Source organism: Uloborus diversus, chromosome 6 (assembly GCF_026930045.1).
Source record: "Uloborus diversus isolate 005 chromosome 6, Udiv.v.3.1, whole genome shotgun sequence".
Lineage (NCBI taxonomy): Eukaryota > Metazoa > Arthropoda > Arachnida > Araneae > Uloboridae > Uloborus > Uloborus diversus.
The window spans coordinates 114067265-114094842 of NC_072736.1; the positions used below are offsets into that span (position 1 = coordinate 114067265).

The following is a 27578-nucleotide window of genomic DNA, read 5'->3' on the forward strand; positions in this document are numbered from 1 at the left end:
GTTCGTTTTTGACGCGTTTGCATAAAAAAAGTATTAAAAAATTAACACATTTTTTTCGAAAAAAATGGAAAACATTCTGTAAATTTCTTACGAAGTAAACTAGATCTTTGATACACAGTTTTATTCCTTTCACTTTGAAAAACTTTCATTTTGAATTCTACCTAAGGCTGTAAAACTATATTTTTTGAATTTGAAATTTTTTTATTCAAATTTTCTATAAGGATAATCTGTCTATAACAATATTTTTTCTTGGTCTCCAGAGTATCGTTGTCGACAGGTTTGACTGTATGTGTGAGTAATTCATATTACTGTCATGCACGTTTATAGCAAAGTTAGAGGGATCAAATAAAAATTTCTTCATAACTGAAATTTTGTCAATGATACACAAATTTGGAATGATTTTAAAAATTATGTTTTTGATTAACTTTTTCTATCTTATAGTCTTGCATTGTATGAAGCAAGTTGAGTACACTGCTGCTCATGCCATTAGTTGGCTTCTTCAGACAGCAAGTGGAGTTGCCTATCTCCACAATATGAAACCGAGGCCTTTAATACACAGAGACCTAAAGCCTCCAAAGTAAGATTCTTTTGAAAGAACGTCTCTAATCAGTTATGGAGTTTGATATTAACTTTCATATGAGTTTAGGTTTTTGAATTTGATGATTAGTATTGATAGGCAGAATATTTTTATTGCATTAAAAAAAGAATTGGATCCAATGCAATAGCTAAGCCTGAGTCAACCATCTGGAGGGGGATTTTTAGTCAAAGAATTCCAAGGGCAGATCCAGCTTTTGATTTTGCAGTGGTTAGTATCTCAAGTGGGGATCAAAGGGCACTTTTAATGCACAAATAGGGGATCTGGAGTGATGTTTTTCAAAATGTAAGTCTCTAAAAGCTTTAGGCTATATTTGGTCATGACCACAAGCCCCTCAGGATTCACTCCTGAAAGAATCCTTGCATATATATGAACTACTGTATTAGTAGTAGTCATTAAGTAAAAAAGTTGAAGACCCCTTGCTTAACCAATCTAGTTTCATCTATTTGCTCAGGACATAAAGAATAAAGTTTTTTTTTCCTTCATAACTATTAAGTTCTAATCAATAAATTTTTATCAAGTCCGTATTTTCATTCAATGTGCAAAAGATGATGAACAAAAGCCTGCTCAAGAAGCCAAAGTTGTTCAAAGTCAGGTTTTCCACCCAGAAAGGGTGTTTTGCATGTTGCAAAGTTTGCTGAATCTTTCATTTTGAAAAGCTGAAACCTGGAGAAACTGAATATGGGCTTAATTTTAAACAATTGTATCAATCTTTAATAAAAAAATTTTAGAAATTATAAATTGAAAGCTGTGACTCTAAAACATGATTTTACAAGACCTCTGTGCTTAATACCTACCAACCACCCACCATATTCTTCTGAGGTTGTCCTCAGGTCTGTTTTCTGCTTATTCTCATCTCTAGAATACTTTCTGTGACCAAAAAAAAAAAAAAAAAATCTCTTTTTTTTATTGTGATGTCCAAAATACCACTTTTATATATTTTGCTCCAACACCAACTGATTTTTTTTCCAATCATGGATGGGATCCAATCATAGATTTTTCCCACTCGCTGACAAAAGATTATCGACAACAAGGGCAATTGCATCATCGATTAACAATGAAATCATATATGTTAAATTGGTTTGTTTGAACTCCATATCAAAAAATCAGCAATATTTTCCTGTTTCTCTTATGTTTTAGCATAAAAGTATTGAAGCATATTGCTCGTTATGTCCCTGACATTTTTCAGAAATTTTATTGATACATTGTACAATGATTTCAATGTTTTATAAAAGTGTTCAAAAATGTTACATATGAGGCAGTCAGAAGCAAAGGGATGTAAGTAGCAAAATTAAAAATTTGGAGATAACCAGTACAAATGGTCAGTGAACCTCTCCTTTGTCTTGGAGCAAGAGATAGTACTAACCACGGTTTGCCGTATATATCATGATATATATCCGATATTTATTTTGAAAATATCATGATATTTTGATATTTTCAATATTTATTTTTTCAACTATGGTATTTTCAATATAAAAAGTATATTAATAATAATTAAGTTGCTCATTTATTATAAAAAATAACCAAAAAGTTATGTACTATATTTTAATGATGTATAATGCATCAGTAATATAACAAAGTAATATAATATTCCTTTTTTACTTGTATTTTATATTCCTAAAATTATTAGTAATGTAACAATTTTAATTTGTATTAAAAGTGCCTAGTTAAATTTTAAACATTGCTCAGAAAAAAAGTAAGTGTCTTATATGATTTTGCACTGACTAATGCATATTATTTATTTCTGATGAATCATATAACTGTAAAAGTACCTGCAGAAGAAAAATAAGTGAAACAGCTAATGCTAAATGAACTCCATTAAAATTGATATAAATGTAAAATGAAATATTAGATGTAAATAATGAAAGAAGCATTAATTTTAAGTCTACGTATACAATTATAATACAAGAAAATAAAGAGTGATTTAAGGATGCATGTACTTTTTGAAGACTTTAGTTTGTGCTAATTGAAAATATTGTATGCTTATCAAAATATCGGATATTTTTGATATTTTCGAAAATATCATAATATTTTTGAGCCCTGGTACTAACAGCCCTGATGGTAAGTGCTGTTACACAGCACGATTAAGAAAAACTTTTCAATGAAAGCCTACCTAGGAACTTATCTTTAAACGCGTTTTGCTCAAAACTTGAAACTGTCCACTTATATCCCTTTGCTTCTCACTGCCTCATATGTGTTCGGACAATGTACAATATTAAATATGTTTTTTATCAAATAGTTTCCTCATTTGAAGAAAAAAAATCATTTTTAGTGAAAAAGGAAAAATGAATGAAAATGTTGACAAATACATGAATTTTTTTCAGTTTGCTTCTGATTAACGGAGGTACTGTTTTAAAAATCTGTGATTTTGGTACAGCTTGTGATATGCAGACAAACATGACAAACAGTAAGGGAAGTGCTGCCTGGATGGCTCCTGAAGTGTTTGAAGGTAAAGCATCTCTTGGCATGTACTGAAGTTTTCAAAAAATTGAGTTCACACACAAATATTCACTCACACTTTTGAAATTAATGTTAACTACTTTAAAATAGGAAGTATTATTGTTTCTAAGTATGCAACAAATGTATGCATTTTGCTTTGTAGGTGTTTTGAATGAAATAGAAAAAATTAAATTGGAAAAATTGCTTTTACAGAAATACATTTTACTACTGTAGAATGTAGAAGTACATGTAACCTATCATTGACTACAATATCTACATTCACTTCAGTCCCAAAGAATGTATTATAAAAATAACGTTTTAGTAAATATACAGGAATGTGATGATAAATGCATTTCAGCATTTTCATTGAAATATTATAAAACTTCCACAATGGGGGAGGGGAAGGAGGGGGAATATTATTAAGAATCTCTCACATAGACTATTTGCAATTCTTCTATGGGTTCAGGAGTCACGTTCATCATTTAGAGAGTCGGAAATGGGGTTTCCCCTACTTTGAGAAATTAATGCATTTGCACGTATGTGGGTGTGGTATTTGTTACTTTTTAATAATATTCATTGGGTGTGCACCCTTTGGAAATTTTTGAAATGATGGGCCTGTCGGGAATCTTAAGTCTTGGAAGAAGTCCAACCTCTATTTAACATACTTCTGTTCTTTTTTTGGTTGAAATAATCTGTGATACATTTCAAAATTTAAATTAAGTTAAAGCTTAAAGTGCCATGTATGCTTTGGGACAATAAAATTATTATGTTTATTATAATAGGTGTAACAAAAGGATTATAAATTTAATAATTGTTTCAAATTTGGTACTTTGGAATATTAAACTCTATCTCTCAAAATATTGTATAAAGTAGTCATATACATTTCCAGTACATTTTTTTATCATTTATTTCATTTTAGGATCTCAGTATAGTGAGAAATGTGATGTCTTCAGCTGGGCTATCATTTTATGGGAAGTTTTATCCCGAAAAAAGCCTTTCCATGATGGTGAAGGTGCTACAGCTTTTCGTATCATGTGGGCTGTACATAACGGTAAGCCTTAAGAACTTTAAGTCAGTAAATAGTAGGGCTCGACCGATGGCATTTTTTGACCGATGGGCCGATGCCGATTGTTGGCCGATTGTTCAAGGATGGCCGATGGCTGATAGTTTTCCTCCAAATGGCCGATTGCCGTTGGCCGATGGCAAAAAAATAAATAAATAAATAAATAAAACAGAAATAAATTGATAAAATTATCAGGGATTTAAAGAATCTGTGATTCTTTCACTTTACTTCCTTTCTACGAATAAGGAATTGTAATCACAAAAAAAAAAAAATCAGATTTTGACCTAAATTTCTATTTTACGATCACCCAATTTAAACTTCATAAGATTTTTCGGCACATTTGTACATGCATATGTACCTAAGAACATATAGATGATCGGAATATCCATTTTGAACGTCTCCTCAGTTAATTATCGCAAATTCTCTTGTGATCTCTTCATGCGCGTAAACTTGCGTCACTCAAAAACGTTATGAAATAGTAAGTTGAAAACTCATACGTACGTAGTATGATCTAAAAGTTCGAGCACAAGTTGTATAAAACCTTACCCTGAATAGTTCACATTACCGAAGCACATCTATCTACAAAATAGTCACCTCGAACGACTATGCACTTCTGCCAACGTTCGTATAGCTTTTATAGTACGGTGCAAATAGACCGAAAAAAGGCCTAACCTCAACATCCAAAGTAAAAGTTTCCCGTCAACTCCAAATTGTTCTATACTGTCCACATATTGTTTGGTAAAAAGTTACACCGTTTTCAGCGTCGGGATTTGGGGGGAGGGGGGGGAGAAGTTGGTATATTAGTAGTTTTTATCAGTTTTTCCTCAATATTTAGAAAACTATGGTGTTTAGCGCGAAAAGTGAAACATACAAAATAATCTACACTAAATTACGAACAAAATGGTCCTAAACATTATTTTATAAAGTGACCGGTTGCAGAGTTACGATAGGTAAAAAATAGAAATTTTTCGTATTTTTTTAGATTTTTCGGAAAAAAAATTCATTATCACTCAGGAAACTAATTTTTTGTATGAGGAGTGTTTTGTAAAAGCAAATTGCGATTTATGGGGCCGGTGGTATGTTTGTGATTAGCCCTTGAAGGAATGACAACCTCACCACCTACTCAAGGGGCTCTACTTTTAAGGGAAAAGAAGCATTCATGGACCGTGGTTATATAAATCTGCGGCACGGAGAAACCCAAACTTTCTCTAGACAATGCCGCAATAAGAATGAATATATTTTAAACATAGATGATTTTAAATTATAAAGATTCATAACAATTGTGATTTATAGTTATATAATTTTTAATAATAACATTTTTATTATAAGTGCAGCTTTTGAATTTTTTTCTTCAGAAAATAGGCATATTTGCCTGTATATCACAACCATATTTTATCAAACTTTTTGACATTCGTAAACGAGTTCAATACTAATGTTTAATAAAAATGTAGAACGTTGAATATTGTGATGTAAAGTATTCACCAGGATTCAGTCCTCTTCAAGCATACCACCGTCCTCTTCTAGATCTTCGTCTATGATATTAGTGCCCCTATTATTACTTCCTAGACCTGAGCAATTACTGCACATGCTTGAGCAGTTTAGACCACTACTTCGGCACTCGCAGTTATGGACGCATTCGGCTTTTTAAACGCGCTTATGAGGGAAAGTAATTCTTAGGGAGTTGCAGAAGGCATTGTTGTAATTGGTCTCAGGTATTCACCAATCTTCTTCCATTCCCACTGGAGGTAAATTCTTTTCCTCATCCAGCCGCGGGTGAACCTGATGATAGGTTCTATATGAATGCTGCCTGGTAGCTGTTGAAATGAGGGTAAGCCAACTTGAACAATGAATGTATGGGCTACTTTGCAATAGCCTGCAAGTAACACTGGTAGCGACAGCTATCTAGATCTTCAGTATTCTTTGCTCCAAACATCGCAAGAAAGAAATACTTTCCTGCGTCAGCCACCGCACTGGGGTCAGCTTTGGAATCGTTAAAGACTTAGAAGCTTCGGACGAAGAGCGTTGTTGGCTTACACTTTCCTATATGGTGAAATGTTTCTCTTCTTGTAGAAAGATGGTACAATGTCACATCCTGTGAAGGGGTATATTGCAAAGAGTACACCCTTCGTATCTCTAGTGCTTCGCTGAATGTCCGAAACAGTGCACATCTTCTCCTGCTGATTGCCTTTCTTTGGTACCACCATTTTCAATTTGTTTTCTAATGGTGTGTGAACATTCAATAAGACTAGTAAGTCCATGTCATCACCGATCACACAAGCTTCAACTCCATTCTTAGCTTTATCGATCGCTGTTAAAACTATAAATAAGTCATCGTTCACCCAATGCTTGATGAACTGCGCAACCGCCTCTTTGCAAGTACATTGTCAGGAGAGAAATTAGGCCCATTTTGTTCTTAGTGTTAGCTAGAAATTCACTTTGGTTGACAGTTACATCGATTGAGTCTTCAACTTTGACTTCAATGTTAGTCGTAGAACGTGATCTACATAATTGTTCTTCATCTTTTGTGGTTCCTTGCTCGTATTCATCAAAAACAAGTCGCTGGCCTATAATGAGCCATTACGTAATTTATGTATTGCTCTCAAATCTGTCTGAAGGTAGCTGGGAAACATCAGAAAACACGATGAAGAAGGTGATCTTCATCAATGATATAGGACGCTTTTTCTAAATAATTGGTGACCGATGATTCATTTGAATCTGGAACCAAAACAGACACCATTGATTTGCTCCCCTTCCTTATCAAGCCAGATTTGTCAAACAAGGGTGGAGGATATGCACGTAATTCGAATTAAAATACAGTCGAGCCCGCTTATTAGAATATCGGTTAAAAGAATATCCCGCTTAATGTAATACATTTTCAATGCACCAAACCAATGTAATTGTTTTTATCTCGGTTTTTGGAATATCCCGCTTATTAGAATATTTTTTCGTGGCAAAATGGCTATTCACTTAAGCGGGTTCGACAGTATTTCTTAAAGTCTCTCATATTTTCTTACAGTGCACACCGTCCGATGTGAAAGAGTATTAGGCAGGAGTGCGCGTGGATTCAAGTAAAATTTTTTGAAGGCAGTGTGAAATTTTCTGAAACTATGAGGAAGCTCGACCCTTCTCCCTCTCCAGTAAAAACTCTTCAAATATGCATACAAAAATCATTTAAATCATTGATAAAAATTATTTTTAAAGTTTTTTTTTTTTAAATAATTTTCAGTTTTAGAATGTGTTGTCAACCCAAAAGTTTTGGAAATATCAGAAATTTCGGATCACAAACACCCCTGGTATTAGGGTTCACACATACAATGGTGTTGTTAATTATCATAGACTTGGTAATAGAGGCTAGAGACTGAACAGCTAACTTTCTTTTCAAGTGTATCTCTGAATGTTTTGTTCTCAATCTTTTTTGAAGCTAGTAGTCTAACTTCAAGTGCTTTATCACAGTTCACGCAAATTGCAGAAAACCGGTTCTCGTTCCCAGTATTTCTAAGTTTCTAACCCCATGTGCGGTGCCTCTTAGTTTCTATTAGACTAGAATACGATTGTACAATATTACTTTTTAATAAAATTGTTTAGTTTTTTCTGTTTACGTAGTAGTTAGAATTGCATTTTCCAAAAAATCTTAAAAATGCGAAAATTTTCTACTTTTACACCCGCCGTAACTCTGGAACCGTTCACTTAACAAAATAATGTTTAGGACCATTTTGTTCGTAATTTAGTGTAGATTATTTTGTATATTGCACTTTTCGCGCTAAACACCATAGTTTTCTAAATATTTCGGAAAAACTGATAAAAACTACTAATTTACCAACTTCTTCCCCCCCTCCCCCCAAAACCCGACGCTGAAAACGGTGTAACTTTTTACCAAACATTATGTGGACAGTATACAACAATTTGGAGTTGACGGAAAACTTTTACTTTGGATGTTGAGGTTCATGTCTAATTGCACTGTACTATTAGAAGCACTCCTGAAAAACATTTTTCCCAACCTCCTGTAAGGCCTCTTGTGCTGCTGCTTTAACTTCATCGTGGGAAAGAAGGCAACTTTCATGTTGAGGATGCACGGTTCGATTGGTCAATACTCTGATATGACAAACAAATAACATAACGTTTCGTAGAACTTAGCTCCGTGTGACTTTTACCTGTTCCCAGCAAAAAAAAAAAACATTTGCATGGATGCCGCTTTCTTCCGTCAGAAGAAGATAAAGCTGCATTATAGAAGGCTCGTCGAAAACTGGCTTCCAGGAGTGTTTCCAAAAGTTATATGAACACTGGCAGAAGTACATAGTCCCTCAAGGTAACCCTTTGAAGGTGGATGTGCTTCGGTAATGTGAACTATTCTGGGTAAGGTTTTATGCAGCTTGTCCCCGAGCTTTTGGATCGTACTACGTACAATCTTTATAGGGTGTAGCTATGCTTCTCCTTTTTTTGACTGCTGTATGATGAAAGAGAAAGAACAGCCAAAAAAAAAAAAAAAGAAAAGAAAGGAAGGAAGAAAAACAAAGAGGTTGTTTAATAACCAATTGATTTGTTTGTTTGTTTTTTAATTGAATATTTACTAAGATTTCAGTAATATCGTACTAATGTATGGATTTAGGTACATTAAACATAGTTAAAAAACATTAAATTATGTTGATTAATCATTAAAAAAAATAAGAATAAAACTATGAAACCGTCAACAAATTACGCAATTAAAGTGGAAAGATTGCACGTAGACATTTTTTACTCATCAAATTAAACAAAAAATGTAACAGATAAATTACAATATTAAATCATAATGGGAATATTTTTATACTTATTTAAAATTTATGAATAGAAAAGTTTGCATTTTTCATAAAAGCTATAACAGTGACATAAATTTTGCTGAAAAAAATAGCCATGAAGAGAGCGATGTTTTTAAAACGCAGCTACAATAAACAAACTCAATATTTACACCAAGTTAATAACTGAATACATATACTACTTAATCTGATGTTTGCACACATAATATTGAACAATTTGATTGTTTAAACTTTTATGAAGCTTTACAAATAAGTTCAAATTAAACTTTTCAATTTAACAATAATTTTCTGAAATTTAAAAAATTGCATAATAGAAAATCCTTGAAACTTTTCTATAAAAAACGAAAATAACTTATTCATTGATTTTATATAAATACAGAAAAATAGTTACTGACAACAAAAAAAAATCGATCGCTATTAATGATGAAAAGATGGCGCATTACGAAATATAGGTGAAACAAGTATGAGAAATATGCAAAATGACATTTCTTGACCAAAATAAATAATTGCTAAATATTTAAGAAATGCTTGAAACCTCGAGAGAGAGTTGGGGGGGGGGGGGGGTCACTCTCTGATTTTGGAGTAATTCACACTTCGGCCCCAACCTCGACTTAGATTTTTTAGTAAAGAACCGCTAAAACCAACGCCTCGGAAGAGTTTCTGAATCTATTTCAGCACTTCCGAAGAAAAAATTCAAAAGTCCCTTCGATTTCCGAATTATGTCACCATTCAAAACGTCTTTAATCAATTTCTTACATTAATGCTCTAAATTCTTTCTAAACAATAGATAAAGTTTGAAAGAAAAATCTCTAATTTTATGAATGATGTTACTTTTAAACGACTCAGAAGTACAACTAGAGTTTAATTTCAGAAATTGAGGGAGTAGGAGGAGGAGCACGCAAGTGTTCTCGGAAATTCAAAAAATAGTCGTAAAAAATAGAGTTCAAAATAATCATAAACATTGAGCGGAAAAACCCTTTCAAAACTTGCACCCGAGTTTGTTTTGACGTGCAGTGGCGGATTTAAAATATAGCAAATGTTGCAATTGCGCGAGAGGACCCATAACCATAGGGGCATTGTAGGAGTTACAAAACTGCTTATGATAAATGTTTTACAACTTGTGTGATAGAGAAATAGGGCCCCATAATGTATTTCAACGGGCCTCAAACTTATAACTCCGCCGAAGCGATACAGAAAAGACTGCATTACTGTGATTTATATTACAAATATCAAAAAATTAAAAATTACCGTCGGCTCAACGGGAATCTAAAAAAATGACACAAAAACCAGTTTCGCCATCTCATATTTGTTTCCATAGTCTCCAATTCGGCAATATACCACTAAATGATCGTCAGTCTGAGTCGCTATATGAGTTTTGCATTGAAATAAGTAATTAATAGCCACAAAAAATGAGTAAATAGGATTTTTAGAACATCCGATCGAAATCTAAAAGGGAAGTGCACAACTGGAACGTACGCACATCCCACATGCGAAAATTTAGCCTTCTACAGCTTAGCATTTGTGAGTTATGACTTATGAGAGATGCATACGTACATCCAGCTGCAAGAAACAAAGCAATAATTAACTTGTTTGGTACCTGAATGCAGTATTAAAAACTCTTTCAAACGGGACTAAAATAGAAATTCATACTGAAATTTAAGTAACCAATTTTATATGAAAAAAATAACTCCCTTTACTTCGTAATAAAAAGTAAAACATCAAAGGTCCTTTTTTTCCGAAAACATCGGCCAATTCCATCGGCTTTTCGATGTTTTTTAAGGCCGATGGGCCGATGTTTCCTGCAAGTTAGCATCGGCCGCCGATGCCGATGCCGATGGCTAAATTGTTGAACCATCGGCGCCGATGCATCGGTCGAGTCCTAGTAAATAGTTTTAATTTTTTTCATTAATTTTAATTTAATGCATGATATGAAATGAACGTGATGAGCATTGAGCCCTTAACCTTGTCTTATTCAGATCTTTTGACTATGAAACAAATATTAATAAAATTAGCTCAATACATTAATCAGTAAGAACAGTTAAATTATCTATTGCCAAAAAGAAAAAAAGCTTTTGAAAACCTATCTTGATATTGCATGAAAGACACCTAGAAGCAATGAGATGTAAGTGATTAAGATGAAAGTTTGGAGAAAATTGGGGAAAATGACCAGAGGACCAAAATTCTATGTTGTGACAATAAGGTCTTAATAGTAGCCCTGACAAATGCAGATGCAGAATGTTTTAGAAAAACTTGTGTTTGAAAACTCCCATTTTTGGTGTCATTTTACACCAAATAGCTCTTTTTTTCCTTATATTCATTTGATTATTCATGCATCATGTTAGTTTTATATTGAATAAATATTTAAGTAATTAGGTTAATCATTTTAAGATAACTTTTATATCATTAACCAACATTTTAAGGGAACTGGCACTGCAAGCAACAACTGCTTCTGGGAAACTATTTTAAATGCCAAAAACCTTTCTGAAATAGTTGTTTTTCTTAATATCAAAACTGTTTTGATATTGGAATAGCTTGAATCAATGCCCATAAGTTTTGCATTCAGTGATAAATTTTTGCCCATTAAACATCTTCCACTCTGATAAACTAATACTTCTGAATTATGTCCCTTATGTCCCTCTATTGTTTCTAATTATCCTCCTCAGACCCAATACATACCTAGAATGATAAATTCTTTATATTAATTGTTTCTGATCACAGAAAAGTATGAAAAAGTATTTAAAAATTTTATTTTAATTATTATTTCTGAAAACATAGAACTCTTTCAGGAGCCACACTAATTTCGTGTTCTAAATCAGAAGACGAAAGATTCAAGTGCAAAATTGGTAATCTCAAATAAAAACACAGAATTTAAGGATGTCGTCAGCAAAAGTTAATAATTTTTCTACTTTGAAAATAATTGAAAATAGAGACACTTTTCAGTTAGTATGCACATCACTTTTTTTTCTTCAAAAAACACTATTTTCATTTGACTGTAAACAAGCAATGAATAAAAATCTATCAGTAAAAAACCTTTTCTTTCCACACTGTCATCTTCTAACAAGAAACTTAACTAATATTGTACAATATTAATGCATTTTATTCACCTTAGCAGTATTTTTTGTTAGTGTCTCCTTCAGGCGATCCCAAGAGGTTATAGATATGGAACCTTTTATACCCGGAACCATAGTCTAAACCTGAAAGTCTGAATACTAATCTTATAGCTCTCCTTTGAACCTTTTCCAATTAGCTAATGTCTTTTTTAAGATAAAGTGACCCGCCGAAACTGAATAGCATACTCCAAATAAGGTTTAAAAGAAAAATAATAATAAAAAAATTTATACTATAACATAAGAACTTTGTTATAATTGTTTGTAATATCATCAGGATTGTCTCAGAACATTTTATGACTTGAAAACTATAAGGTATTTTTGCGGTAGTTTCATTTATATTTAATATCTCTTTCTTAGAAGGCTGTACTTTTCTGTAAAAATTGTTTTGATGACCATTGTTATGCAAACATTTCTTTATAAGAGCATGGACAATTTCTTTTATAATTAATATTTCAGGTAAACGACCTCCTTTAATACAAGGATGTCCAAAACCCCTAGAAGACCTTATGGTTAGGTAAGCATTTTATTTCTTTTTTTTATAAATAAACAGAAGTGTTGTTCTCTTATTTAATATTAAATTAATGAATGAGTTCGATTTTGATATTTATAAAATTATTTACACAGTACTCTTGAAGGCAAACTCGATCAGAATAAACAGAAAATATTTATGTTTCTAGTTCATTTTAGCATTGATTTTTTAAAAAATTGATCGGCCCAAATGTCTGCAGTCTTTAGCATAGAGGAATGAATAGTATCAATTCTACCCAGGATTTAAGCTGGGTTCAAACGTTCTTTAGCAAAAAAGCTAAAATTGGGAAAAGGCTTTAGCAAAATGCTAAAATGTCAAAAGTTAACGAATACATTTACATATCATTTTCACTGGCTCTATGTATTTCATCTCCAGTTAAAAATGAAATCCAAAATTCGGCCATGACATCTTCATAGAAATAAATACACAGTAGCTGATATTTCTTTAAAATTTGAAGAAATAATCAAGGACGGATACAAAGGAGACGCAATAGGGAGTGATCACCCCTCCCTTGAGGAATCCTGCATCAGCAATTTTTCCAAATTGAAGCTCTAAAATGCAAATGTAGGCCATGTGTGATGACAATAAGGAAAGTAATGAGGTTCGAATATCCTTCCAGGAAATTTTTTGGAGTAGGAGTTTGAAAACAGCTATTTCAGGCGACCATTGGTGATGTTAAGAAGACCAAGTTTGGATGCTTTCCCCAGGATATTTTGTAAAATTTAAGTCTTAATGTAATGCAATTATAGGCATTTCATATAGTATTAGGAGAAGTGAGTTCATGAGTTTACTCCGGTAGTTTTGTAAAACTGAAATTCGAAAAAAAAGTGCAATTTTAGACAACCTTTGATCATGTTATGGGGGAGGAGGCTTCGAAACATTCCCCTGGTAATTTCTACAAAATTGAAGTTCTAAAACAAAAATTTTAGAATAACTCTTTCAACGAAAAAAGTATATGTCTGGGAACCTTCTTGGGATGAATTTCTATATTTTAGTTGTGTCAGATAAAAAATGATGCGACGCCCCCTTACCCCTCCCAGCTTGTGTAAATTACATAGTTGAGGTTAGCTAAAAAATCAACTGCCCCCTTCTTAAACAATTTCCGAATCGGTCCATGGAAACTATTCAGAGTTGTTTTCAGTATTGAGAGGACACAAGTTTAATTTTTAAAACTCCAATAATGCAATTATTGAGGGAAATATAATGCCTAATTACAAAGTATAGTTGAACTTATTGGTAGTTGAAACATGTCAGCTAAGATTTATAAAAAGATTAAGTTCTATCGCCATGCTTGCTTGCTCTCTCGGATTGTGTATCATTTTTCTTTTTTTGAGCATGCAAGCAAAAATACATTGTTTCATTTTCATAATTTAGATAGTGTTTTTGAATTTTGCAAACAATGCGACCGTTACAGGAACCCTGATGCTACCACATAGGTGCCAACTCCATTGGGGCAACTTCAACCCCCTTGTAAGTTTTAGAATGTAGCAATGCCTCTCCTCACATAGATAAAGCTTATTTTTTGGCATGTCTCTCAATTTTCAGGAATTTATTCCAATGATTATACTGATGTAGCAAGCAACTACTGAAATTGCAGCATTCAGAGACTGCTGTTTTATAGCTCCATACTTGCATATGTATGAGTGGTTTATATGCACCACTGCTTCACCATGTGTTTGCCCCAGTCTTCTTGAGATTTTGCAAGTTGGCCCTTTTGAATCTATGTTCAAAATGGCCAACCCTTCAATCTATGTTAAAGCTTTCTTTTCCATGTCATGCATATTTTTGAACGTGTGCTTGATTATTATGGAAAAATATTCCATCTGAAAGTTATCAACTTTGAAAAATGCTTACTTAGGTGCTGGGATATGTGTCCATCAGTTCGTCCATCAATGACTGAAGCAGAAAATGAAATTGGTAAAATCTTCCAACTGCTGAAAGGAGCTGATCAGCCAATAACATTCCTGCCTCAGGGTAAGCTTATCAAAAGGATCCTTCAGTAAGTCGAGTTATTAATAAAAGTAAGTTTTATGTTATGTGAATTACAAAAATGCACTTTTATAAAATATTCTAAAAAGGCAATCCAAAGCTTCAGTTCTTTTTGCCAAAAAACCTGCTGATTTGTGGGCTTGATAAACTTTATGCTGAATGATTAATTGTGGTTTGATATTTACCACTGTCGAAACCAAACGTTTGTGGATAAGAATTATTATTTACTGGATAAGTGAATTTAGCATTAGAGATATATATGCATAATCAGATGAAACAGTGGAAGAAGTGCTTGTGTAGTCTTGGAGATTATTTCTGAACTTTGTTTTGTTTGTTTCAATATATGTCCTGTTTTTTCATTTTCATTTTATTCACCCCTATGTTATAACAATTTCTTATTTTATTGTATCAGATAAAAATAAAACTAGTATAGAAGTTTTAAATTTGTCTTAGAATTACCTAGATACTATGTTTTATTTATTGTTTCTATCCTTCAGAATCGAATGTAACTATGGAGACATCTTCATCTATTATGACTGGTGCCCATAGGAATGGCACTGGCAGCTCAGGTTCTAAGACTGTCCTACCTGAAAAAGTAAGTTTTAACCTTTGAAACTTCATGGGTTTTTGTTCTTGGAAAAATTGTGTAACACAGGTTTTTTAAGTTACTTATGTATATCATATGGAATATGTGCTCAAGTAATGCACTGAACAAAATAAATTTGGAGGCTAAAGACAGAATAAACTTGTCAATCTTTATAAGTATTTTTAGTTGTTTTAGTCCATATGTTTCAAAAAAAAAAAAAAAAAAAAGCAGTTATATTAAGAAAAAATCTTACCTGTTGAGTTGAATAATTAATTGCTTTTCTTATTCTTATATATATTTTTTAATGTGAATCCTTTTTACTGTCTAAAAAAAATAAAGTAAATCGTACAAATCAGTCTCAGCTTGTAGTTAATATAATATTCAGTTTTGTTTTATTCACTTCCTAAATTTTCACTTTTCACCTTTAGAAAGGGGGAGGGGGAAGGATTCTAACATTTAACAAGCCAAAAACAATTGTTTTAAATTCCATTTCGGAAAAAGCATTATTCTGTTAATGATTCAGATGGAGATAAAACATATTTTTACTTTCTTTTTACAAAAAAGGAAGTATTGTATTCGCAAAATAACTTTCACTCAAAAATCGGCATTAATTTCCATTTTACTCACCCCTGAATGAATGATGAGTTTTTTTTTTTTCGACTCTACCATGATAAGTGCCTAAGAACATATTGACACGCGAAATATCCATTTTGACGATTCCCGAGTTGATTACAGCGAGTTTTCTTGTGACGTCTGTATGTATATACGTATGTGCGTCGCATAACTCAAGAACGGTGAATCCTAGGCAGTTGAAATTTGGAACATAGACTCCTAGTGGGGTCTAGTCGTGCACCTCCCCTTTTGGTTGCATTCGGGTGTTTCTAAAGGGGTCTTTTGCCCCTTTTTTAGGGGGAAATCATTGTTAATTTTGATGTAAACTCAAGTGGTGTTATTATTTGGCGGGCACTTGGCTATGTATCGCCAGTCTTTTGGTCGCCAATTTGGTGATTTTTTTTTTTTTAATCTGTTTCAATTTGGCCACTGTTGGTGAGATTTAGAGAGTAAACTATTGAATCACATTAAAATTGCCAGTAATGGGGAAATGACATTTAATTGGAGCAAAAGGAAGTCATGTGATGCACACATCAGCTCATTTCCATTATCTTCTATTATAGGTATCAAATTTTGATTCATGCATTTAGGAGCATTGTTGATTTTGCATATAATCTTTTTAAATGATTTATGTCATTTATAATAATTGTAAAGTTGCCTCATGACTTTTGCACTGCCATTTTTGCTAGACCAACTTTATATTTTGGTTTTTAAAAAAACTGGCTTATAACTTCAGTGCAGTAAACTCCCAATTATCCGCGAGTAAATCAACAATCATTAACGTGTATTTTCGCAGCAAAAAGCAATATGGCCATCTTTTTTCAAAAAACTGTATATTTAAACTTGGTTGTTTTTGTTTTATTAATTTATTTGTATACATATTTATTTTTTATCCTTTCTTCATCATACATGCACTTATTCTTTATTGAAGTTCTGTTGTGAAAAAACGCAAAACATTTTAACTGTAATGTATATATTTTCAGTTTTTAGAAAGTCTGACTATCAATTACATGGAAAGGCTAATATCCGGTTTATAGGTGGAAATGGAAGTATCTATTAGTTCATTGGGATGTTAGTTGGTTTGTTACAGATGTGCACTTTTGCCTCTCTATTATTTAACCTTAGTTTTGTAAAAATGAAAATTTGCTCTCAGCAACATTTTTTTAATCTAAAGTATATTCGATCTATATTCTCACGGCAAAAATTAATTAATCGATTTATTTATTCACAACAAAGTTTTGATCTTACCATTTTGCTTTTATGTTCCTGAACAAAATGAGAATATTTTCTTTTCTTTTTGTTGTTTCCATGGTTACTATTTTTGTTTTCCCTTATTTTATTTTAGAGAATGCAATAAATGAATAAGGCACTAGTGACATAAAACGCATGTATCAAAATCCCATCGTTATTTTCCCTTCTCCCCTGCTAAGTTCATTCAGATGGAATAGTCTTTACTTGGCAGATTGCCAAATTACATACAATCGGCGGTCAAACAGTATGCATTAATACAGCCAAATTTTTGAGGAATGACAATTTTTACCCTATTTGTCCCTCATTTTAGCCCATTTTGCGGTTTATTCGTAATTTTTATTATTCGCACCACTTGTGCCACCCAGTTCGGCGGATATTCGGGAGTTGATTTGTATGATTATGGAGTCATTTTTAAAGCAGATTAACAATGTGCAATTTGTTATAATTTATTCAAATATTATCTTATTCCTATTCATGGTAACATAATTAACTTTTACTTTAATTGTTTCCAATTTCTTTTTAGGCTGAAATGCTGACTACCTCAAATATTGTAAATACTTCAGATACTAATTTTTTGAATGTTGAAGATGCAGGAGAAAAATATGTAAAAGACATTAAAAAGAGGCGTTCAGCTGATTTCAGTAATACAGATGTGAAACTTCCTTCAAATTTAGGTTTGTATTTTGATCATTGGGGTCTTCATCAAAAGGCTCTTTCCTTCAAATCTGTTTCCAGTTTTATGGAAGGGAAAGAATAATTATCATTTCTTACTTTTTCTCAACTTGAATGTTCCACATTTCCATTTAAACCAATTAAAACAAAAAATTGCTGCTTTTTAAAAATATATTTTTAGTTTTTGGGACTAAATGTGATTCTTTACTTTTTTGTGTGTGTTCCAAACTAGAGTTGTAAATCTTTTTTTACTCTTGGGCTAACTGATATGTTTGCAATTGAAGAGTTTTACTACATAGATATTAACATACATTTTTTATTGTATTGAGTCTGATTGTTATGTGCATCATGAACTTCAAACACATTAATTTTTGTATGGAAAGTTTGTATTTAAGAGTTATATCAAAATAGCAAATATTTTTACTTGTGTTAATTTTTTGAATGGTCATTCAAAATGATGGAATCATTGTTAATTTCGTTGTATACTCAAGTGGTGTTATAATTTGTCGGACACTGGCAATATATATCGCCAGTCTTTTGGTCGCCAAGTTTTATCGCCAACTTGGCGACAAATTTGGCGAGTTTTTAAATTATTTTTAAATCTGGTTTCAATTTGGCCACTGGTGGTGATATTTAGAGAGTAAACTATTTAGAGAGTAAACTATTGAATCACATTAAAATTGCCAATAATGGGAAAATGACATTAAAATTGTAGTCAAAGGAAGTCATGTGATGCACACATCAGCTCGTTTTAAAACAAATTTCGTTCAAAAAATATATCTGAAAATGATACTCCTCAGGTCACAGACGTACTGGGTCTTGTGATTCACCTTGCGTGAAAGCAGCTGAACCTAGGCCTGTTACAAATGTAGGTGAAATTTTGAATGAAGTGCCAAGTACTAGTGAAAGAAGAAGAGATAGTTATGGTAAGGACACAATTTGTTTAACATATTCTATTCATTTTTTAAATTAGTTTTAAAATGTTTAGTAATTATTTAAGTTTAGTATTGTCAAATTAGTTTAATGGAGTTAAATTTTAGCAGTAGAGCAAATACACAAAGTACTCTTAAAGTTCCTTATATCACTGATTTGGAAAAAAACTATTTTCAAAGTAGAACTCATTGGCGGCTCGTATGAGGGGAGGCAACTGCTCCCTCACTTCCAAAAGTAAAGGGGCCTTGCCCCTTCTTTTTCCAGAATTAAAAATTAATGATCCATTGAAAAGTTATTTTTTAATGGAGGTTTTGATTTATTTCACAAAAGTAAGAACTAAAAATTCCAAATGAATGAACTTTTCTCATCTTATTTCATACGAATGGAACTTTAAAATGGAAGGGGAAAGTCGACGGTCGCCATCCGTCCCGATTTTTGATCCCATATTCCTCATTTTTAGAAGTTATTAAATAGTTATATGATAACTTTAGAAGTTATATAATAACTTAATCTATCCTTACTAGCAAGTAAGTCATACTTTGCTATTGTGGAAGCTATTACATAGTTACAATTTGATAGAGCAGTTTAAAACTACTTCCATTAGACATAAAATTTAGAAGCAAATGGTGAAATGAATTTTGCTTTTCAATGGGTTGATCAAGAACTCACTCTTTCAGTTATGAATGAAAGAATGAATGAAGTGCCACATGGCGGACAATATTTCCTTATTCTGGAGCCAAGGTTGCAGGTAATTTTCTCCCTATACTTCTTGTTTGATTTGCTTCAAAGTTTTCAGAATACCACCTTTAAGAACCTTCTCTTTTTCTTATAATTTTTTTGGTTGTGCCATTTTCTCCCATATTATACAGCGATGTTCAAATTTAAGTTTTTTGCTTTGCATTGAGCTGCAAATGCAGTTAAATTTTGTGGTGAGTGAACAAAGTTTTGAATTTCAATAAAAAGACGTGAAAAATTTTAAACAAATACTAAAATAATTATTTTATCATTTCATTGTAAAAACTGTTTGTACCAAAACTGTATACTACCTGTCTCTTCCCTCTAATTTTGAATTAAAACTTTTAGTGGCTACTTTAGAATTAGCCTAGATATAAAGATATTTAGATCAAATGCAAATTTTGAGTGTTGTAATGAGGAAATAATCTATACAATATAACCCTAATTTAGCGATTGTCAAAGGACTGGAAAAAGTTATCGTTAAATCAAGGATATGGTTCAATCGGGTATTGATAAATCAAAGTTATACTGTACTTACTTTATTTCATGCTTTTTAGTGTGATCTAAGCAAATAGAAATAGTCTTTAGAAAAAACATTTTTTGTATTTTATTGAAAAGATTTTTCTTAATAAAATTCATATGTGGCAAAACGTTTTGAAAGTTTAAAGCAGAGTTATAGTAACTCTGTTATTTATCCTTATTGAAAAGAAAAAAAAACTGCTTTAATTGTAATGCAAATGTATTATGTATATAAAGAGAGAATAGCTTATATTTACCACTAATCTGAGCTCTAAACATTGCAAGCTTGTATACTTTGACAGTTACAATTTTTGACTCATACAATTTTGAGTAGGTATATAGTGAGAAATAAGTTTTAATAAACACTTTTAAACTGATACATGACTTGGATCAAAGAAAACTTTAGAAACCTGTATTATTTGAAAAGTTTCAAAGGACCAAAAATCTACATCTATCCATGCTTAAATTGAGCTTTGAAATCAGTTTGTTTGCTTTATTAACAAAACTAACTTCATAATTACTATTTTTTCTCGTTATTTTAAGCAGCAATTTAAAAAGTAGAATCAGCAGGCATTATGACAGAGAAAGTAATATGAGAAATCGTCTTTAATTAAATAGAAAGATGGTATTCTCACCTTAATTTCTTTTATTCCCTTCTTAAAAAAAGAATCCTCAAAAAGTGCAGCTTAAACCGGGATTTTTAAAAATGTATGCTGACATACTTAGGCAGTGTCAACTGCCACTGCCAAAGTACGGCAGCAGCAAGTATAGAAATGTGGGCATAAATGCAGATGTATGGTAATTCTGCATTATGACGTTCTTCAGATAAAAATTTAAAAAAAAAGAAAAGAAAATTAATTTGAATTCTGAAATTTTGAATTCAAATTATGTTTTTCGCAATCACGAACTGAGACAGGACCCTACTCATTGGAGTTATTGTTTCTAAACAGCTCCTGCCTCCCCCCCCCCCCAAGCCTGCCTCTCCTCCTGGGCGGTTACGTGTGCATAGTTGTGTGTGTAAGTGTGTAGGCTTGTGTGTGTAGATATGTGTGTATGCACGTAAGTGTGTGTGTGTGAGCGTGCGTGTGTGTAGGACATGGACGCCCTTTGACCAGGAGAAGTGGATAGCTCAGGACTGGAGCAGCCACGCTGCGCTGCCTGCAGAGGCCGGTGGGCGGTGGTGCTGGTGTCCCTGGTTCAAGCTGAAAAAGGGACGGACCTCAAAAACGGTCAAATGAGAACAATACTGCCGTGCTAAGCACAGATGTGGTATCTGCACATTTTATCAAAATTGAGTTATTGTCACCAGGTGGTCATTAGTAATTTAATTTACCTAAATCTCAAGTTTTTGGCGATTTGTGAACGCGAAATATTAAAAAAAGCTTTAGGAAAAAAGTCGTAACTCCACAGTTTGCGGAGTTTGCCAAGGCAATTTGAACGTAAGTGACAAATACTAAGCCTTTAAAGTGGTATCTGTGCACTTACCACTTTTTTCCTTACGTATTTTTTGTAGATACGACTTTTATACCTTAGTAAAGCAGCATATTTAATAATGTAGCAGTTTATTATAACACAGAAATAAAAATTAGTTTACCGTTGAATAGTTGATGCAGGTTGATAATAAAAATTAATACTACTTTGCATAATCCTTAAAGTAAATATTCAGCTTTTTCTACTCAAATGTTTATTTAAAATGTAAATTCTAAAAATGAAATGCATGTAAAATATTCATATCTAATTCTTTCATGCAAAAAAAAAAAAACGCGTTTCATTCTACAGCCAGTAATATTTTTATTTAAGTATCGTCTGCCGTCAAAATTATCTTCATGCTCGGTAAAAATGAATCTAGAAAATAAAACATTATAAAAAGCACATTCTTTTAATATATAGAACAGAAAATTGTAATGGATTACAGTTTTAACTGTCCGGAGTTTTGAAAATGGTATCTTTCAGAAGGTAGATTCTGTTAGATTTGTACTAACAAAATAAAGCGAAACAGCTAACTCCAAAGAAAGCAGATGTTTTCAGTATTATTTAATAATACCTTGAGCACGTTTTACTAAGCTATTTTTGTCATATCTTTGCAGATACCGCTAAAAATGCCTAGTAATTGTCACTTACGGTGAAAATAGCTTAGTATATGAAAAGGTTTTGAAAAGAAAATTTGTCGTAACTACATTCATTAATTTTAAATTAAGATTTTTACAAAAATACTCTCTTACGGTTTTTAGGTAAGTTATTTACGGAACAACCACGGCAAGTTGAGCATTTAATTAAGTCATAAATCAAAGAAATGAGTTGTAAAACTTTAATCATCGATTTCTCATTTTGAGCTCTACTGCAGATACCACATCTGTGCTTAGCACGGCAGAATAAGCAATCGTGATTGCTCAAAAATAATAATAATAATAAAAAAAATTTGTAGGGAGTTATCAAGTCATTTTAAAATGCACACTTATTTAAGTTTCATAAGCTACTTATGATCTTTTTTACTATTATAATTTTTTTAAATATCTGATCTGTGGTTAAAAAATATTACAACTAATCAGCTTGTGCATTTTGTTTCAGCCATTACAACCTATACAAAACTGCCAAGAATCCAAAGAAATATATGACAAGCATTTAGCACTTGCTAGGGAGCTCATTTGCTATCGAAGCGAAATAGCTTTGTTGACAGAAAGGAGGTAAGATTTCCAGTATTACAGCCATGTTGATTAACATGCGCATGAATGTTTTTTAAAATATAAACAAGTGAACCCTTTCTCTAATCAAATGACTATAAATAATGAACGTTTCTAATTACGTAATTTAAATTTGCATGGTAGAGAATGTTTAAAATTTTCTTGAAAAGTTTTTAATCTTTCGTTTCCAATATTTTACTATCATTTTTTGTATATTTCCTACAGTTGTGTCCGTTTAGAAGAAATTTACCTGGATCCAATGAAGTCTCACTGTAGCAGTAATTTCGTTATGAAATATTATAAATTATGCACCGCAAAACATTAATAGGGATAAGCAGTTTTTAGAAAAATAAGCAATCTTAGCTACTTACTTTTTTGGTTACTTAGGATTCTAAAATGCAACTCAAGAAATTACTTTTTTTTTTTATGATTGCACCTATTTTTCAGCAGTTTTAAGAACAACATGAATGTAAGATGTACTAAGAACAGGGGTAAAACATTTTCATGGCTCTTTAAAGTTGTCTAGCTGAAAAATCCCAGAATTTCGGTATTTAAACTTTTTATATTTTTAATTAAAATTTTAATGCAATAACAAATGTTTCATGAGAAATGAACAATGCTTATATTTAAACTTCGCGAAACAATTGGTTTTGAATACAGAAAGCTAGAATGCTGACATGCGAGAATGCCAATGAACAAGAGAAGTAAAATTCTTCCCTATTCTTCTCCAACCGAAATATATGACACCAAACAATCTATGTGTGGAATTACAAAATGAGACTTCAAATTCTCCATTTGAATGGTGTCAAAAATTTTATTGTATTATGAACATGTATAAATTTTTTAACTTTGAGTAATTATCCAAAAAAATCTGAAATGGACATATTTAGGGTGTTATTGATATGGAATGGGGGGGGGGGGTTCAACTATTTTCTTGAATTCCTTTTGATTGCAGATCTGTTCTTATTGCATGTCATACTTTTCAGAAGTTTTTACTGTTTGTCAGTGTTACCCTGTGAGAACTATTATTTGATCCAAATCCTGTTATTCAATCAAAATAGGATATTTCATAAGCATAAGGATCAGGCATCTATAGCATCTGTGATATAACATAAAAAACACTTTCTGAGGCCACACAATAAATGAAAGGAAACTTTACAGGTTTAGGGGTTCCCCCTATACTCCACCATCTGCACTAAAACAGCACACTGCGACCCTCTCCCCCCACATTCTGACAATCTGGAAAGAAGAAATAGGGCAACCATATGTTAATATACTTCATTGCGGTGTTGTGTGTCAAGAATAAAATAACTAGTTATTGTAGTAATCATATATAAGTGTGAAATGCAGTTGAAAAATCATAATTTTTAAAAATGCACTTAAAAGATCTCATATAGGATTATGTTATTATTACGGTGTTTTCTATGATTTTTCTTTTTTTTTTTGAGTAAAGAAATGTTTTTTTTTTTGTGTGTGTGTGTGAACGAAAATCTCCGAGGAACGGTCAAATTTTTCTGTGGCGGTTCCAGTCCGCCAGACCACTTGTTAAGAGTTTCTACTGCATAAAACTCAATGTTTTTTCTAGAGAATCTTCCCTTTCTCTCATATCAATCGATGTTCGATCATATCGAACAAAGAACTACAACGGTGGTTTAATTTAAAAAAGAAATCTTCAGTCTTGCATTCTGGTAAGGAAAAAATTAGAACTACAGCATTGGTCATTAATATAATTTGTTTTTGAGTTGTTAAGTACTAAACTCCTTCCTTGGCTTAGAAAATTCTCAGAAAATTCAAGTACAATATTGTGAATTTACTCGATTAACAAAATTAATGTTTCCAGGGATGAGTTGAAGTCTCAGTTACAAGACAGAGACAATTCTTCCACTTATATTGAAGAATATGTTCACTTGAAGAAGGAAAAAGTAAGTGAAAATCATGGTTTTCATTAGTTTAAGCAAAACTTTCTGATGTGTAGAAGTAAACATATAGTATGAGTATGTAAAACTTATGTTTTTAATAAAGTGTTTTGTGGGATATTTTGAGTTCACTTTTATTTTAGGTATTTAAGGTAAACACACCACTAGTGGCCACAGTGAAGCATATTTTATTGTTTTTAAACTGTGGGTCTACAATATTAATTATTTCTTTTGAAGCTCAATGAGCATATTATAGTCCAATTCTTCGACAATCGTTTCATTTTATAAAGTTGCCAGAATTTCAATTTGTTCCACTTTTTATCCCTTTTTTTTCCCCCAAACTTCAAATTTGATCCAGTAGTGTCCATCTGGCATTCTCCCATCTGAAGAATTTACATCACTTACTTTAAGAGCCATTGTCTGTAAGGATCAGGCAGGTTGTGATTGTTGACATTTTAAAATTTTCTTTATTTTTGCAAATGTTGTTCCTTATCATGAATGTAATGTTTGTGCAAAATATGAGCTTTGTCTGCCTTACCTTTTTTGAGAAATTAAATTTTTAAATTTAGGGGACTTGGTACATTTTTGCTGGTTTTTCAAATTTGCAGATTTTAAAGTTCTTGTTGCTTTAAGCGCCCCTATAATGACATGGATTTTTAAATTCTATACTATTATATGGTCTTCTTAGATACCATTACAGCTGTCAAATCGGTGTCACTACGAGGACGACGGCCACCAACTCCGTTTAAAAATGACCGAAAATGAATTTTTTTACTACATTCAGTGCCAATTTTCTCAAAGCGCCTTCATGATGACACCAACTTTTTTACATAAATTCCTAGCTACACTTGCATACATCAAAAATATGTAATAAAATTGGTGTTATTATAAGGGCGCCAGAAGATATTGGAACTTTTATGTGATAAATTTCACAAACATGCAAATGTTTAAAATCTAACTACTACTCTCGCCCTCATAACAGAGATCTGAAACTAATTAAGTTTGATAACCAACATGTTCGTCTAACATATGAACTAAAAATGGGTGTCACTCCTATTACTTTCGGAAATATAATCATTCGAAATTAGTATGTTATGGAGTTATTTAAAAAAAGACTTTTCTGATTCGAATGACTTTTTGCAAGGTTTGTTTCAAACTTTAGTATAAAATTACAATAGTGACACCTAAAATAATATGTTTCTAATGCTTTTTATAAAAAAAAGCTTTATAAAAAGCATTAGAAACACTAAATCAATATAGGTACAGATGGACGTATTGTGTAATGTGCATTATAGGCTAAAATAGTCGTACTAATACTTATATTTTTTCAACCATACTAATTTTTTATCTGTTATTTATATTAAAAGTGCAACTATTTATAACATAATGTCTTAAATAGTAACGAACATAATGTATTATATAGTGAGCATTCAGAATCTGAAACATAATTTGATGATGACGTAGACTAAAACAAAGAAAACATAAAAATCAAATCACCCAGTTTCAGAAAGACGGTCAACTCTTATTGATATCTGGTAATTTTGTAGCACTAAAGCTTGGGAAAACATGGTATCCCGGAGAATAGTAGAAGTTGACCGTTTGCTAATCTAAATACAACTAGCCCCTTCATAACAGAGATCTGAAACTAATTAAGCTTGATAACCAACACGTTTGTCTATCATTTGAACTAATAAAATTAGTGTCACGCCTACTACTTTTGGAAATATAATCATTCGAAGTTAGTATGTTGTGGTGCATTTTTTTCATTTGTTTTTTTTTAAATTTATTTTATTTGTTTATTTATGTATTTTGTTAATTTAATCTTATCACACCCAGATAGTGTTTTTGAACATATTTGTTTTAAATTTATTACAAAGAAGCAACGTTTAACGTAAACAGCTTTGGGCAGTAAGAGCGTCTTTATCTTGAATAGAAAATGCTCGTTTTGATATAGGTACAGGTGGATCTATTGTGCATAATATGTTTAGATTATCATACCAATACTCGCCTTTTTTCCGGTCAAGTAAATTTATTTATTCCAATCCTTCTTGCCATGCATTTGACCTTTACTTGCAAATAGTCAACTTCTACTATTTCTCTGGGATACCATGTTTTCCCAAGCTTTAGTGCTACAAAATTACCAGATATCAATAAGAGATGACCGAATGCTCGCTACATAATACATTATGTTCCTAACTATTTAATACATTATGTTATAAATAGTTGCATTTTTAATATAAATTACAGATAAAAAAATAGTATGGTTGAAAAAATATGAGTATTAGTACGACTATTTTAACCGATAAGGCACATTACACAATACGTCCATCTGTACCTATATTGATTTACTGTGTTTCTAATGCTTTTTAGAAAGTTTTTTTTATAAAAAGCATTAGAAAAATATTATTTTAGGTGTCCCTACTGTAATGTTATATTAAAGTTTAAAACAAACCGTGCAAAAAGCCATTCGAATTAGAAAAGTTTTTTTTTAATAACTCCATAACATACTAATTTCGAATGATTATATTTCCGAAAGTAATAGGAGTGACACCGATAATTTTAGTTCATATGTTAGACGAACATGTTGGTTATCAAACTTAATTAGTTTCAGATCTCTGCTATGAGGGCGAGAGTAGTAGTTAGATTTTAAACCTTTGCATTTTTGTAAAATTTATCACATAAAAGTTCCAATATCTTCTGCTACCCTTATAGTGACACCAATTTTATTACATATTTTTGATGTATGCAAGTGTAGCTAGGAATTTATGTAAAAAAGTTGTTGTCATCATGAAGGCGCTTTGAGAAAATTGGCATTGAATGTAGTAAAAAAATTCATTTTCGGTCATTGTTAAACGGAGTTTGTGGCCGTCGTCCTCGTAGTGACACCAATTTGACAGCTGTAATGGTATCTAAGAAGACCATATAATAGTACAGAATTTAAAAATCCATGTCATTATAGGGGCGCTTAAAGCAACAAGAACTTTAAAATCTGCAAATTTGAAAAACACGCAAAAATGTGCCACGCCCCCTAAATTTAAAAATTTAATTTCCCAAAAATGGTAAGGCTGACAAAGCTCATATTTTGCACAAACATTACATTCATGATAAGGAACAACATATGTGAAAATAAGAAAAATAAAAAATGTCAACAATCACAA

General features: G+C 32.0%; 1 protein-coding gene across 1 annotated transcript in view; it reads left to right on the forward strand.

Annotated features, from left to right (window-relative positions):
* LOC129223777 (mitogen-activated protein kinase kinase kinase 7-like) overlaps nt 1-27578 on the forward strand; it is a 55849-nt gene that overhangs the window by 25678 nt on the left and 2593 nt on the right. The window contains exons 6-16 of the mRNA XM_054858136.1: nt 442-577; nt 2920-3044; nt 3954-4085; nt 12454-12511; nt 14385-14500; nt 15013-15110; nt 17488-17638; nt 18437-18562; nt 19247-19317; nt 22392-22507; nt 24345-24426. Of these exons, the coding sequence (XP_054714111.1) occupies nt 442-577; nt 2920-3044; nt 3954-4085; nt 12454-12511; nt 14385-14500; nt 15013-15110; nt 17488-17638; nt 18437-18562; nt 19247-19317; nt 22392-22507; nt 24345-24426 (1211 nt within the window). The remainder of the gene's footprint in view (nt 1-441; nt 578-2919; nt 3045-3953; nt 4086-12453; nt 12512-14384; nt 14501-15012; nt 15111-17487; nt 17639-18436; nt 18563-19246; nt 19318-22391; nt 22508-24344; nt 24427-27578) is intronic.